Source organism: Lepidochelys olivacea (assembly GCF_965140295.1).
Source record: "Lepidochelys olivacea isolate rLepOli2 genome assembly, chromosome: 2".
NCBI lineage: Eukaryota > Metazoa > Chordata > Testudines > Cheloniidae > Lepidochelys > Lepidochelys olivacea.
The window spans coordinates 195,781,668-195,795,401 of NC_140412.1; the positions used below are offsets into that span (position 1 = coordinate 195,781,668).

At 37.2% G+C, this 13,734-nt stretch overlaps 1 protein-coding gene across 1 annotated transcript in view; it reads left to right on the forward strand.

The window, feature by feature from the left end:
• The window catches only part of OSBPL10 (oxysterol binding protein like 10), a 182,560-nt gene that overhangs the window by 49,260 nt on the left and 119,566 nt on the right, over positions 1 to 13,734 (forward strand). The window contains exons 2-3 of the mRNA XM_084620260.1: positions 7,278 to 7,453; positions 9,950 to 10,029. Of these exons, the coding sequence (XP_084476386.1) occupies positions 7,278 to 7,453; positions 9,950 to 10,029 (256 nt within the window). The remainder of the gene's footprint in view (positions 1 to 7,277; positions 7,454 to 9,949; positions 10,030 to 13,734) is intronic.

Below are 13,734 nucleotides of genomic sequence, written 5' to 3' on the forward strand. Positions count from 1 at the left end.
AAGCAAAATTAAAAGTAAGAGTATTCTGGAGAATATTCTGTCAGTGACTTGGGAAAACACTTATCTGAGGAACAGATTTTAAATGAAGAGAAGTTGGGTGGAGGAATCAACAGAACATCAATAGAGAAGAAAGCAACTGGAAAATTCAGTGCATCAGCAGAGCTGCCGTTTTCCCGTTGTAGCATTGGGTAATGAATTGCCTCTGTTCGGAAATAGTAAATGGGTTAGGAGGGCACCAAATGATAAAAAATGTATTATTTTGAGGTTATTGAAGTAATTAATAAATTGCCCATTTCTATCACAGATGCCAATATTGTATAACTCTGCTATTCCAATGGGTTAAACTGGGAATCTGCAATGATCCAAGACTTGTGTGTCAATGCATTTGCCCCCAGTAACAAAAATGACTTAGACTGAAGACATCTACGTAACGTAGTTCAGTTAGACATTGTATAAAACCTGGGCATAACTCTCCTAATAAGCCATACAATCTAAAAATATTTTTCCAATTAAATCTTTTAACTGAAGAATATAAATATGTAAATCATCCTGTGTATACAGCAGTAAATTCTCATAGTAATAAGCCCACAAAATCCATATGAAAGAAGTGGCTGTAGTTTAAATGACTGAGCCTTTTTTAATTCTTTGCTTTTCCCCAGACAATAGAATGAAATGTGGCCATATTTCATATTGTATGGTGTTTATTTGCTTTGAATACTGTTAAGATAAATGTATGCAACAGATAGAAGTCAAGTGTATTAGAGTGAGTGGAGAGAATCAGAATAATTTCTGAAATTTACTTATTTGAGGTACAGCAGAAGAGTTTGGAATATGGTAGGTAAATTAATAAGTTAATTGTCATGATTCAATGGTATTGATGAGATCATGAATGTCTCTTATAAAAAGTCAAGCTTCATATTAATTTACTTTGTTTTATACTAGAAATGTCAGAAAACAGGCAGCAATAAAAATGTTTTCATTAAGGAGGGCAGAGTGTTTAACATTGTCGTTTATAGCATCAGTAATGTGTCTGTTTTGGACCTGGCTGCTGTACTCAAACAGTTGTTAAACAGTTATGGATGGTGACAAGTTAAATGTTTGAATAGCAACATATCCTTTCATATCTAACAGTAGTAATGTACACTGGCTTTACCTCTTATGCATTATGTAATGTAGGTTTAGATGACCATTTTGATCATGAAAACAGATTGCATTAATTCATATAGGACCAAGATGCATCAAATATAAAGAATTATTGGGATATTTGTTATATAACTTCACTTTTCTGCTTAGAGTGGTGCTTAATCAGCTTTACCAGTGCCAAAACAAGAACATTTTAACTTGCTATTAGGCAGACTCTCTTTAATGAACGTTCATAACGTTCTGTATGACTGTGTTGTCAATTGGGAGACATTAGTTAATGGTGCTATTGTTAAGTTAATGTGTCCTGTATAACACTAACTGTGTGTGTGTTTCTATTGTATATGTTTAGTATTCTGTAATTTTTCTTATTATCCCCACAAGGACCGTTTCTGAAGGATATGGTACATTTTTCATAAGTATTGATCTTTAAAACTAAATATAGAAATCTAAAGTCATGTATCATTGTTGGATAAATGTACATTGTGTGAAAGGAATGACAATAAAATGTAAAGGGAGAAACAGATCTTAAGATTAAATAGATGTAAACAAGTTGGCACCAGAATTCTCTTTGTATAGTTTGTAATATTCTGCATAAATGACTTCCACATCTCAAAGGGGAGATTTTCCCTGTACTTTTTTCTTTTCTTTTATAACAATTTCCAAAAATGTATGTGATAGGTGTCCATTCCCTCTTTCCTTCTCCACTGTTTTGTATATTCATTTTGTTTCTACTTGTGGAAGGTGGAAATCTAGTCCTTCCCTGTTCCTCCTGCACTTTGTTGATGCCTGAAGTGGGTTGTCTTAAGGCAAAGCCTCCTGTTTGTAACTGGTAAGACAATGGTTTTGGAAGAATGGATTCCCTCCATCTTCCTTTATTCTGCGTCTTCTCTTGTCATATTCTCTTTAGTAGTTTTGTTCTTCTCTTCACCATCGTTTAATTCCTCGCTCCATCTCCGTTATTCATGACTCCTCCTTCAAAACCTTTTAGGGCACCTTCTAATCTTTCCCTTCTCCTCTTGCTTATGCTGTGGGAGTGTTGCATTCAATTTCATGTAGCTCCCACACCTGCAATATCTCCGATGTATGTGTTTAACTTAGAGGGAAGTAGAGCACCAGTTGATGTTACCATTGGAGCTAACACTGTGTGGGACCTTTATAAGCAGTATTTCTATGCCACAGTCAGGGTCAGAGTGCGAGACCAGAGTAAGTCCCAGACCCTTTTTGTCCTTTGGCCTATTCCTGGGTCAGAGAGCAACAGCACTGCCTAAATTGTATTGGCATGCTATTCTGTTTACCTCAACCTGGCTGTCCAGTATAAATTGTGGTGGTGGTTATGTTTCTATAGAGAATTGCATTCTTTTCCCTTGATCCACATGGTAGAAATGAAGGAGTTAGAACACTGAAAAAGGATTAAGATTGGCATAGACCAACAGCAGCAACTTGTCATTTACTTTTTAAAAAAATGTTACTGTTTAATTGTATAGTCCCAAAAGTGTGTTAGATGTTTTACAGGTAGCTAAGACAAGGTCCCAGCTCTTAAAAGGTAGGCCTGATCTACACCTAAAACTTAGTTCAACCTAGCGACACCACTCAGGGCTGTGACAGATTTCACGTCTTCTGTGGTGTAGTTAGATTGACCTAACCCCCACTATAGATGTATCTAGGTCAATAGAATTCTTCTGTTGATCTAGCTACCATCTCTCAAGGAGGTGGGTTTACTACTGTGATGGAAAAATCGTCTCCGTCGCTGTAGTGTCTACACTACAGGGCGACAGTGATGTTGCTGTCTCTGTAGTGCTTGTGGGGTAGACATCACCCTAATACCATAGTAGTCACCAGACAAATGAAAACTTTCTGATTGGTGTTATCTGAAGTTGTATATGCACAGGGTATGTTTTATCTAACACACTTCTTATCCTGGTTTACAGGAACTCTTTCAAAAATTACATGTTGATTAGAAAGAAATGGAAAGATTGTTGAATTATGGATCTTCACTGAATTAGGTTATTGTGTCTCCTTTCCCACACAAATTACCATTATACCTTTCTCAAAGGTGGTATAAGATGAGAAATGTTCTATATGCTGACCAAAAGGATGACCTGTCTAAAACGGTGGTGTGTTCACACCTGAACATCGAAAGGATGGAAACAATGTAAACAAGATCTCAAGCCCAGGACAGGAAAGGCTTTCATGAGAACACAGTTCTCAAATTAAATAAGTGATATCATGAAAACAAACTGAAAGAGGCTGTCAGTTGGACTGCTGGACAGATGCACTCAGATCAAGATGATTTAGAAACTTTTTTGTACCCTGCTTATTTAACAGGTAAATTCCTGAAATTACTATACTGGACAAAGATTAGAGAAAATACTTTCTTTAACCTTTGAGTTTTGTTTACTTTGTGGATTTTACAGTGTATTTTTATTACCCCTTTCATGATGTTTCCTATATAGTTGGTGAGTCAGCTCTCTCTCATTTCTGTAAAATTTTCACACAGCAACAAGGAAGAGGAAAAAATGTTTTATAAATAGGAAAACAGGATGCAAAATCACAGAGACTGACAGGGAGGCTTATGGACTAGTGTAATACATGCAAGTAATTTTATCTTTCTGTTTGAAATTGACTAAATTTCAGTTTGATGGTCTCCCTGTATCTCAAGATGCCTACTGCAAACTTTACCCTATGAAAGCTCTTGTCCAAACAGGATATGAGATATACTACTTGTTTTTGCTGTGTTGTTTTTTTTCCTCTTACTGAAAGTTAAAAAGTATTGATTTATTTAAAATAACTTGAAATTCCTGGCTGTTGCTTTGGGATAAATGTTAAGCTAATTTGAGGGAAGAGATACACAAAACTCTTTACTTGACTAACTGGAAAGTTGCATGTTCCAAACCCCTGTATGACCTTTATCTATAGAGATGCAATACAAAAATGTCAGTTTGTGGCTGGGCTTTCCAACAGAGCCCATGTGAGTTAAATCCCCAGCTCTTATTAAATTTCAGTCAAAGTTTGGGCTCCTTTGGAAAGCCCAGCCTAAATATTAACATTTTACTATAAATAGGTGAGCTGGTAACATTAAGTTTGTAAAACTGTATTTGGCTTGTGAAAATGGTAGAATGCTTGGTCACTATCTTACAAGCGCAAATGGATTAAAATGTCAGATCAAAGCCCTTGGTAATAGTATTCTGTTTTCACTCCCTTTCTTTTCCTGGTCCACTGAATTGATAATTTCAGTAGGCTGTTAAATAGTGTTTGTTGCTAGATTTAACATACTTATCAGTTATTTTATTTGTAATATTGTAGCAGTTGGGGGCCCTAGTCAGAGATGAGTATCCCATTGTGCATAGGTATCAATCATACAAACAAGTAACACACAGACAGTCTTTGCTCTGAGAGCTCAGAATGGTAAGTTTATGACCAGATATGCCAAAGAGATGAAACAACCAAATGGTGATGGTTGTGTGTGGGGATTCAGCTCACCACCTCCCTAGTCACTATCTCAGTAGTTAGGGTTTTTTGTAAGCAGAGGGATTTGAAGGGAGATGAAAGTAGTGGTTCTACCAATTTTGTGATGGGCAGTTTCTCCCATAGCAAAAAGCATAGAGGCACGGTGTCAGAGGAAGTGGGGTCTTTATTGCACCATTAACCTCACTTTTTCTCTGTTAAAGTAAAATTGCTTTGGAAGAGTAGGTTTAAAGTATGAAGGACCTTAAAGGTGAGGTTAAGATCCTTGTGTCTGATGCAAGGGAGAGTGTGGAGGGATGCACAGTGGGGAACAAAGTGGGAAGATTGTCCTGCCAGCAGCTTTGAGTGGACTTGACCAGCCTGAGACTGCAGCAGTTGTGCCAAAGAGGTGAAGTGTGTTAATTGAAATGTGAGATAAAGACTTGGACAAGAACTTTGAAAACCTAGACAGACAGGGCAGTGCTGGAAATACTGTGTAGGAAGCCTTGGCAAGATTTAGAGGCAGTCTGGATGTGTGGGTCCAGAGATAGGGCTGAGTCAAAGATGACACCAAGGTTTTTATCTTGTTTTGAATGCAAGTTGCAGTTTTACAGACATGAGCTGCAGAACTGTAAATCGCTTACAGCACTTTGCAACTGTCATGTGAATCTGTGTATAGCAATATGAAACTTTGTTCTCTGTTCCCATATTAAATGTTTGATCCAGAAGGACAACAACAAATAATGCCCTGCCAAATGCTTTGGTGTCATTACCCACATGTTTTTATTAGGTGCTATAAGAGGCCACCTGTGTCTGAGTAAGATCTTCTCTCTTGTCTGCTGTGTTTAATAGACCATTTTTCCTGAAATACAGTAAGACAGAATTTTCAACTACCTTGGCAAAGGTTATGCATTATTGGAGACCTGGTTCAGAGTACACGATTTAAAGATGGAAATATGCATCAAGATTTCTATGTGCTAAGATGGATTAGTAGAAATGCTTTATGCTTCCAGCTCTGAGTGTTGGGCTAGAGTAACTCAAATTGAGATGGCGAAAGTGGAATCATTTTCATTTTACATTTAAAATAAGTATGAATTAGCTACTCAATCATCTCATCTGTACAAATAGCAATAAATTTGTCCCCGTTTGTGTGGCAAATACTGTAATCTTAGCAATGGACTTATCATGCATTGGCCCATATGATCAGTGTGTGGATGTGTGTGGATCGAAGTGGGGTTGCCTAATAGGTTAGGGAGGCAGAGAACTAAGTGGTGAGGATGTAGAGTGCTGCAATTTCAAATTCTGAGCTGAAGTGCCATGTTGTTGCTCTATAAACTACTATTGATTAAAATGTAAGTGCTCTTCATACTGAGTTAGGCAACTTCTCCTGTAAGTTTAATGGGAGGAGTTACTGTGATTTTGCACATATCTCCTATAAATATACTCTCCATTGGTTTGCTGCATAAATTCCTCTGTTCTCTCCAAGGCTTCCCTCAAAGCTGGGTGGGGTGGGGGGAGAGAGAGGATGAAAAACACAAACCAAAGAACTTTTTGTAACTAGATCTATATGAAATTTAGTGGACTATACTTTTGGAGTACTGTGTGACTTCCAGATCATTAGCTGACTGTTTCACCAATCTTCTTAACATGTAAGCTTCAAATAAAGTGCTTACCTTGGGTAGTACTGCTTTAAGCAAACTCTTTTCATTTGGTCACATAAAACTTACTTTCTTGTCTCTCTGCTTTCATCCTTTATATCTCTGATGACTCTCTGAATCAGTGACTGTTATCCAGATGGATTTTCTTTGGGACTGACACCTGCCTACTATTAGTTATTTGAATATCTGGACAGATGGGTTCCCCCCTGCTATTGGAACTTGATTGGCAGAGTGACAGATTTGCTGACTTGAAGATGCCCCCACCCACTGCAATCCTACAGGCTGGCTTCTGTACTTTCTACTTTAATTTCTAATGGGAACTGGATGTCTATATCCCTTAGACCAGCCTTGAAAATCCCAGCCATAATGGGACTTATGAGATATTTTCCCTTCTGATTATATTTTATAATATCTTGTGTTCTGCTCAACCCTGTGCAAAAGCATTTGCATATTTCCTTTTTAAAAAAGCAATTGAGAGAAATGAGGGGGTCATGTTTGCATGTATAAATGAGGCAAATAAGGCCACCCTTTTGCATACAGTGCAAGTGGACCCAGGTGGCTATAGAGGTGTCTCTGGGTATCTGGACAGATGATGTCATAAAAGTAGTAAGTGACTTGCCAGGCACAGGGTCGTGTCACAAACCCAGAAGTGACAGGCATAAAATGCCATACTCACCTAGCTTTCCATTTTTGGCACATAGATATATTTGACAGGACATCAATTTTGGGCTCTTTCAGTACAATCTGTATTAGTGTTGGGGGGTGATTTTCTTTAAAGAACACGTTCAATTAGAAACACCTTTTCCCATGTCCATTAATTGAACATGGACTCTTCTTTATTCTCACCAAACTGAAATAAAGGTATTGTTTTGATACATTTATCCTCATGTACAGGATACTATGTAACAAAAAATATTTTCCTCCTTGTTTAACATTTCTGTGAAATTTAAATTTAACCCATGTTTGCTTTTCAGTAGCAGTGTAAAAAACTCTTTGAAAGAAAAACTATACAACTGTGGTTTCTTTGAACAGGTACTTTGTGCTGGATTTTGAGACTGGGATTCTGCAGTATTTTGTGAATGAACAAAGTAAAAACCAGAAGCCACGAGGAGCCCTGTCTTTAGCTGGAGCTATAATCTCTCTCAGTGACGAAGTGCCACACATGTTGGTAGTATACTTTGCTAATGGAGAGACGTACAAACTGAGAGGTATAGTAATCTACTAGCTACTTCTTAAACGTGCTTATAAGACCAGCCTTTCCTCCCATTCTTGTAACTTTTTTCGTCTTTACCTTCTTTCCCAATTGTGACAAAAAATCCAGTTGAAGTTATGTTTCAGAGTAACAGCCGTGTTAGTCTGTATTCGCAAAAAGAAAAGGAGTACTTGTGGCACCTTAGAGACTAACCAATTTATTTGAGCGTAAGCTTTCGTGAGCTACAGCTCACTTCATCGGATGCTGTGTTTCCACCGTCTGCATCCGATGAAGTGAGCTGTAGCTCACGAAAGCTTATGCTCAAATAAATTGGTTAGTCTCTAAGGTGCCACAAGTCCTCCTTTTCTTAGTTGAAGTTATGTTGATTATGGCTACTTTACGGCATGCTAGACAATACGGTGGAAAAATAACCTGCAAGTTAGTACATTGCCATAGGAAATTATGCAATCTACTGTTATGGTGTTGTAACCCATGGCATATGGATGGTGCACTACTGTTGGTTGGCTTGATGTGTGACAGTTCTCAGTCCAATATACTTGTATTTAAAATAAAATGAATTGTGGTGAGGGTTAGACTAGATTTAACAATTTAACCGCCAACCAGCTAGCCATCATATTTTAGAATCTCCTGTAAAGCAAACAGAAACCCTATCGAAGAGGCATTAGGATTTGAACTCAATATTTAGCTTGCATAGACATTTGGACGTGTAGCAAAGCAACAAAGGGATTTTCTGTCAAGGAGGCTTAGTTTTTGAACAGTTAGGATTAATGTCCTCATAACTTCTGCAGTGCTCTGCCTACTGACTGACTGAGATTTACAAGATTACACACAGCAGCATGCTGCTTATTACTTAATTGTTATACTGGCAACATAGCGGATGAGAAAATTTAATAAAGTATTCCGTCTTCTGTTCCCTTATTAAAATTAATTTGAATTACCATTAATCTGAGATTCAGCAGTATGTGTAATTTTGTACTTGTGTTCTTAACATTGATATGGCATTTAATGATGATTCAAAGTGGTTTGCTAATAAGAATTTTTAGTAGTTGATACATCATAACTGAATTATACATGTAATACACTGCAGCTCTTATAGAATTCATACTGGTATAAATACAGTTTTCCAATAATTTTAAAGGTGGTGAGCAAAGGGGAGAAAAAGTGAGTTTGTGCCCTTTTATGCTTCTTTTCGATGCATCAAGGCAGCATGTTAGGGTTTTTAGAGATTTTTAGTCAGACTATATAACTCTTACTTAAGGTGGCCAGACAGCAAGTGTAAAAAATCAGGATGGGGATGGGTGGGTAATAGGAGCCTATATAAGACAAAGATCCCAAAATCAGGACTGTCCCTATAAAATCGGGACATAGAATATCTGGTCACCCTACTCTTACTGAATTGAATTTACTTAAAATTTTTTTTGGGGGGAGGTTGGTAAAACTTAGCTAACTTCAGTGATTAACATGTGAGTGGAGGAAGACTTTGTTAAAGATTCAACATCCTTGTGCACTTCAATGTAATGGTTAAGTATTCACAGCTTCTGACACCCAACAGTCTCCCAGAAAAAATACAGAAAACCAACTTTACATTCTTGATATATCTAAGGCTGGATCTAAACTTGAAAGTTTTACTGGTCTAACTTTTGGTTAGGGATATGATTTATTTATTTTACTTTTTACCCAAGTAGTTATACTGTTGCAGACCCTAGTGTGGATAGTTATACTGGTGTAAAGGGGGTTTCTTTCAGTACATGTATTCCATTTCCCATATGGGAATAGCTGTACCAATATAAAGTACCTTTATACAGATATAACTGCATCCACACTATGGGTGGGTTGTACTTGGATAGTTTAAAGTGGCACAGCTTTCCAGTATAATAAAAACCCTCCTTAAAAAAAAACAACAAAAAACCACAAAAACCCAACCAATTTTAATTTTTTTAGGCTTCCTTTATATACCATAAAGAAGAAGGAGGGGAAAAAGGCAACTTTTTAAGGCCCCAAAGGATTATATTCTACTAAACTAATTATTTAATTGCATAGGGTATATGCATTTTAAAACAAGTATATTTCTTACTCCATTTTTTCCACTGCAAAATAAAAATAGTTAAATTGATTATTTGGGCTAATCTTTATTTGGGAGGAAATGTAAGAAAAAAAAAATCTCATTCACAAAGTAACTATTTTAATAAATAAGAGTTTTCACTGCATCATATGGATGAATTAACTGTGGAAAACTAGTTGTTTTTCTTCTTTCTTCAGTCACAGTATCTTCTTAGGTTGAGGCTTAAGCCTGGTCTCTGAGAAAATGTTACTGATTTAACTAAATTGGTTTAGATTGGTGCACTTTTATAAGGCCTGGTGCAATAAATAGACTTTTAATTTCCCTTAGTTAAGGTACTTCTAAACTGTTATCAAGTGCTGGAAACATTCCCTTTTCTGTAATGTCAATTGGTTTATGTGCAATTCTTGTACTTTTTTGTTTCTGTTCTAGCTGCTGATGCAAAGGAAAAACAATACTGGGTGACTCAGCTCCGATCCTGTGCCAAATACCACACGGAAGGTAATTCTAAGGTAAATAATAATGGGAAAGAAATAGCATGGTTGGCTATAACTGGGGTAAGTGAAGAACAGGATAACATGAAAAATTAATCCATTAATAACAGCAGTCAACTTCTATTTGTATAGGGTTTTTTTTTTTTTTTTTTACGTTTCTCTCAAACCCTTTCGTAAATAACACAAGCTGGTGGTGTCTATTCTGCCTACATTTCAGCTTTAAGATAAAGTAGTAGGAGTAAGTGTTGAGAGGGAGGTAGACTCACTAGACAGTGGAATTTAGGGATTTCCAAGGGGAATAAACATAGGAAGATATTGTGATTGCTTCATATCTTTTTGTTAATGTATGGCGCTTCAGAGGTCTGAAGCGTGTTACTAAACAGCTGGAATAATAAAGGTTTAATAGGTTAGAAAAGTAGCTGGGAAGTTAGTCCACACATAGACTTGGGTATGAAAATGATTATACTGTATGATAAGGCAGCATATCCATGTGGTAGTATGAAAATTGTTTGGTTTCACTGAAAATTGTTTTGTTTCAAAGAATAATTGGTGGTCTTATTTGCTCCCAAAGTTAGATAAGAAAAAGTTGAGCTTGCTAACATTTTATAAATTGAAGTGTGGAAATCTTGAAAGACACGTAAAGTGAATATTAGGGATAATATGCAATTTTTCTTCTTTTACAAAGAGTGGACTTGGTTTGGAGGATAGATAATGATATATGGAGTCCAACCCCTGCCACTGGTTCAAATCTGGGCTATCTATGGCTCAAGTTAATAGTTTGGTGATCTGTGGGTTTGTCTACACTAGTTTTTCAAACTTGAGCTAATTGTTTGTTAATTAACTAGAGTTAGCTAACACATTTGTACACATTAGTCTGGACACTCCACAAATGTTTGTCTGTCTACCCTCTACCTAATGTAAACCATTTGTGTTGTGGAACAAATGTTTGTGAAGTGCCAAGACTAGGGTGTATAAATGTGTTGGCTAACCTGAGTTAATTAGCACTCAGCTAACTTTAGTTAAAGGTTCTAGTGTAAGAATACCCTTTGTAAAGTGAGTTGGTAATCTTATTCCAGTTGTTAATAGTGGGCAGTTTCCCAGCATCTTTACTGATCCTTTCCTAGCTTTAAATACTAAGTTTTTAATTATTTGATTTTACATTTCTTTTTAGAAAAGTAGGCTTTTTTATTTGCCACCTGAAGTGGATAAATCCTGATCTTGTTCAAATTCTCCTCTATTTTTAAAAAAACCCTCCCCTCTTGGTTCATGAAAATGCAAAATTGAAACTGCGCTACATAAAATGGGTCACTTACAGGATAAAAACAAGTGAATTTTCTAGATTAAAATTTTGATTTAAGGTGAACTGGGTGTCCATTGCATTTTAAACATATAATAATATTTGTGAACAGACCACAGAGGATGTATCTAAAATATAGATTAATATTAAAAATTCAGAAAGAAACAGAGAGGCTGCTTGGCTCCCAGCAGTAGTATATGTATATTGATGTCTGAAGACATAGACTTATTTAAAATTCAAATAAACTAAGGAAATTGCTTATTTTTCTAGGAACACATGCAGTTTAGGGAAGGGTGCTCTCAAACTGTTCTGAGCTCATCTTAGCAGAGTTATTGTCTGGCGGACCTACCTCTCTTTCCTGTTCACGATAGTGTGGACTACCTCCCCTTTGTTGCTGATCAAATTACGCCACCCTTCTTGGCATCTGCATCAATTGCTTACATGGGAAAGTACATTAAATGTTTTCCTGATTTTTCTTTAGTTTCTTTTGAGTGCAGTTTAGCAGCTGGAAACATAGAGGAGAGTAGCACCATGTGGCTAGCAGGCACTCCATAAACAGCTGCTGGTTTGTGGACCAGAGTTCAGGAAACATTTGTTGAGGGAATATAGAAGTTAGAACATGATACTATTACAGTTACAGTATTGCTAGTAGGTTTGCTTTGCAAATTACAAGTACTTGAATGCTACAATACTAGAACTGTGGAAGGAGCTAGACTATGTTATCCTTTTTTCTTCATGTTGAATGGGAAATGATCAGTCAGAAAATGTCATACAGTCCATTTTATATTGCTCTGTAAGGATCATTCAGTTTTGCATGATGCAGTTCTGGTTTAAGGAAAGGAAAAGCAACAACAGATGTATATTTTCCTTTTAAACACCACACCAAAATTGTAATTCACAGTAGGATGTTTGTTAATTTCAGTCCCCTGCAGCATGCTCACAAGAGCAGAACACTCATAGACAATGGAGGAATGGCATGACAAACTTCATATGTATGAAGTTAGTACTAATCAAAATCTACAATAAGTTTTGTTTTGGGCACACAGCTGAGGCTGGGATTGTCAAAAGTACATAACTTAAGAGACATGAGTCCAATTGAAGCTCAATGAGACTTGTCCTCTTAACTTTGCAGTGATGACAAGCTTTAACTCAGGTGTTGCCCCAGACTCCTCTTCCAGTCACATACTCTAAATTCAAGTGTGGTGGTGTTTTAACTTGAGATAGCTGGTCCATCAGGGGGTGCAGGCTAAAACTTGAGTTAGAACAACTCAGTCAGCTGCTAACACGAGCACTCTGCATTATGGATTCCAGGCTAGCTCCACTTAAGTATCACTAGTCCTCAGATACTTTCCCCTACCTCAGCAAGAGGAGACTTGCTGGTGCTAAACTGGGTGTCAGTTCCTGTCACCCCAGTCTGTTAGCCACCCAAACAATCTCCGCTCTGCCAGCCTTTAGTGCCTCCCTATAGTGCCTAGCCCCTATCACGAGATACTCGTAGTAATTACCAAGTCCTCTGTCTCCAAAGAGACTTGCATACCACTGGAAGGTTACAGCTCAAGATCAGGTCCTTTCTAACAACATCACACTGTAATTTATTTATAGTGAAAACAAATACAGGTTTAGTAACAGAAAGAGATTCACAGATTCAAGTGAGTATTCAGAAAGGAAAGCTGTTTCCAAATAAAACAAAAGTGTAATACACTTCCAAAAGACTCATCATAACTTTGACAGGCTACGCTCCTTTGAGAGAGTTTCTCACCCTCAAAGTCCTTTTGCAGAGCATGCTGATTTTTCAGTCAAATCAGGATCCAGATTTTTCATGAACCACCTCCTTCCATATTACAGGGTGTTTGTCAGTGAAATGGATAATCAAAGGGGATTCTTGTAGTTCAGCAAACCTTTGAAATGTATCCTTTTGAAGAGTACCTACAGATAAGCATTTTAGCATTGAGAGGGAAGAAAACAAAGTATGAAAGGATACAGCTGTGGGTAGGAGAATGCACATAAGGAGGAAGGACAGTGTGGATACTAGTCTAATAGGTCATACTGGCTGTAGAATGACTGTGCTTAATCGGGTACGGAATGTGAGCAAGGCCAAACAGCAAAAATTAAGATGTTTGTACACCAATGCGAGGAGCCTAGATAACAAAATGGAGGAACTCGAGCTACTGGTGCAGGAAGTGAAACCAGATATTATAGGGATAACAGAAACATGGTGGAATAGTAGTCATGACTGGAGTATGGGTATTGAAGGGTATGTGCTGTTTAGGAAAGACAGAAATAAAGGCAAAGGTGGTGGAGTAGCATTGTATATCAATGATGAGGTAGAATGTAAAGAAATAAGAAGCGATGGAATGGATAAGACAGAGTCCATCTGGGCAAAAATCACATTGGGGAAGAAAACTACTAGAGCCTCCCCTGGGATA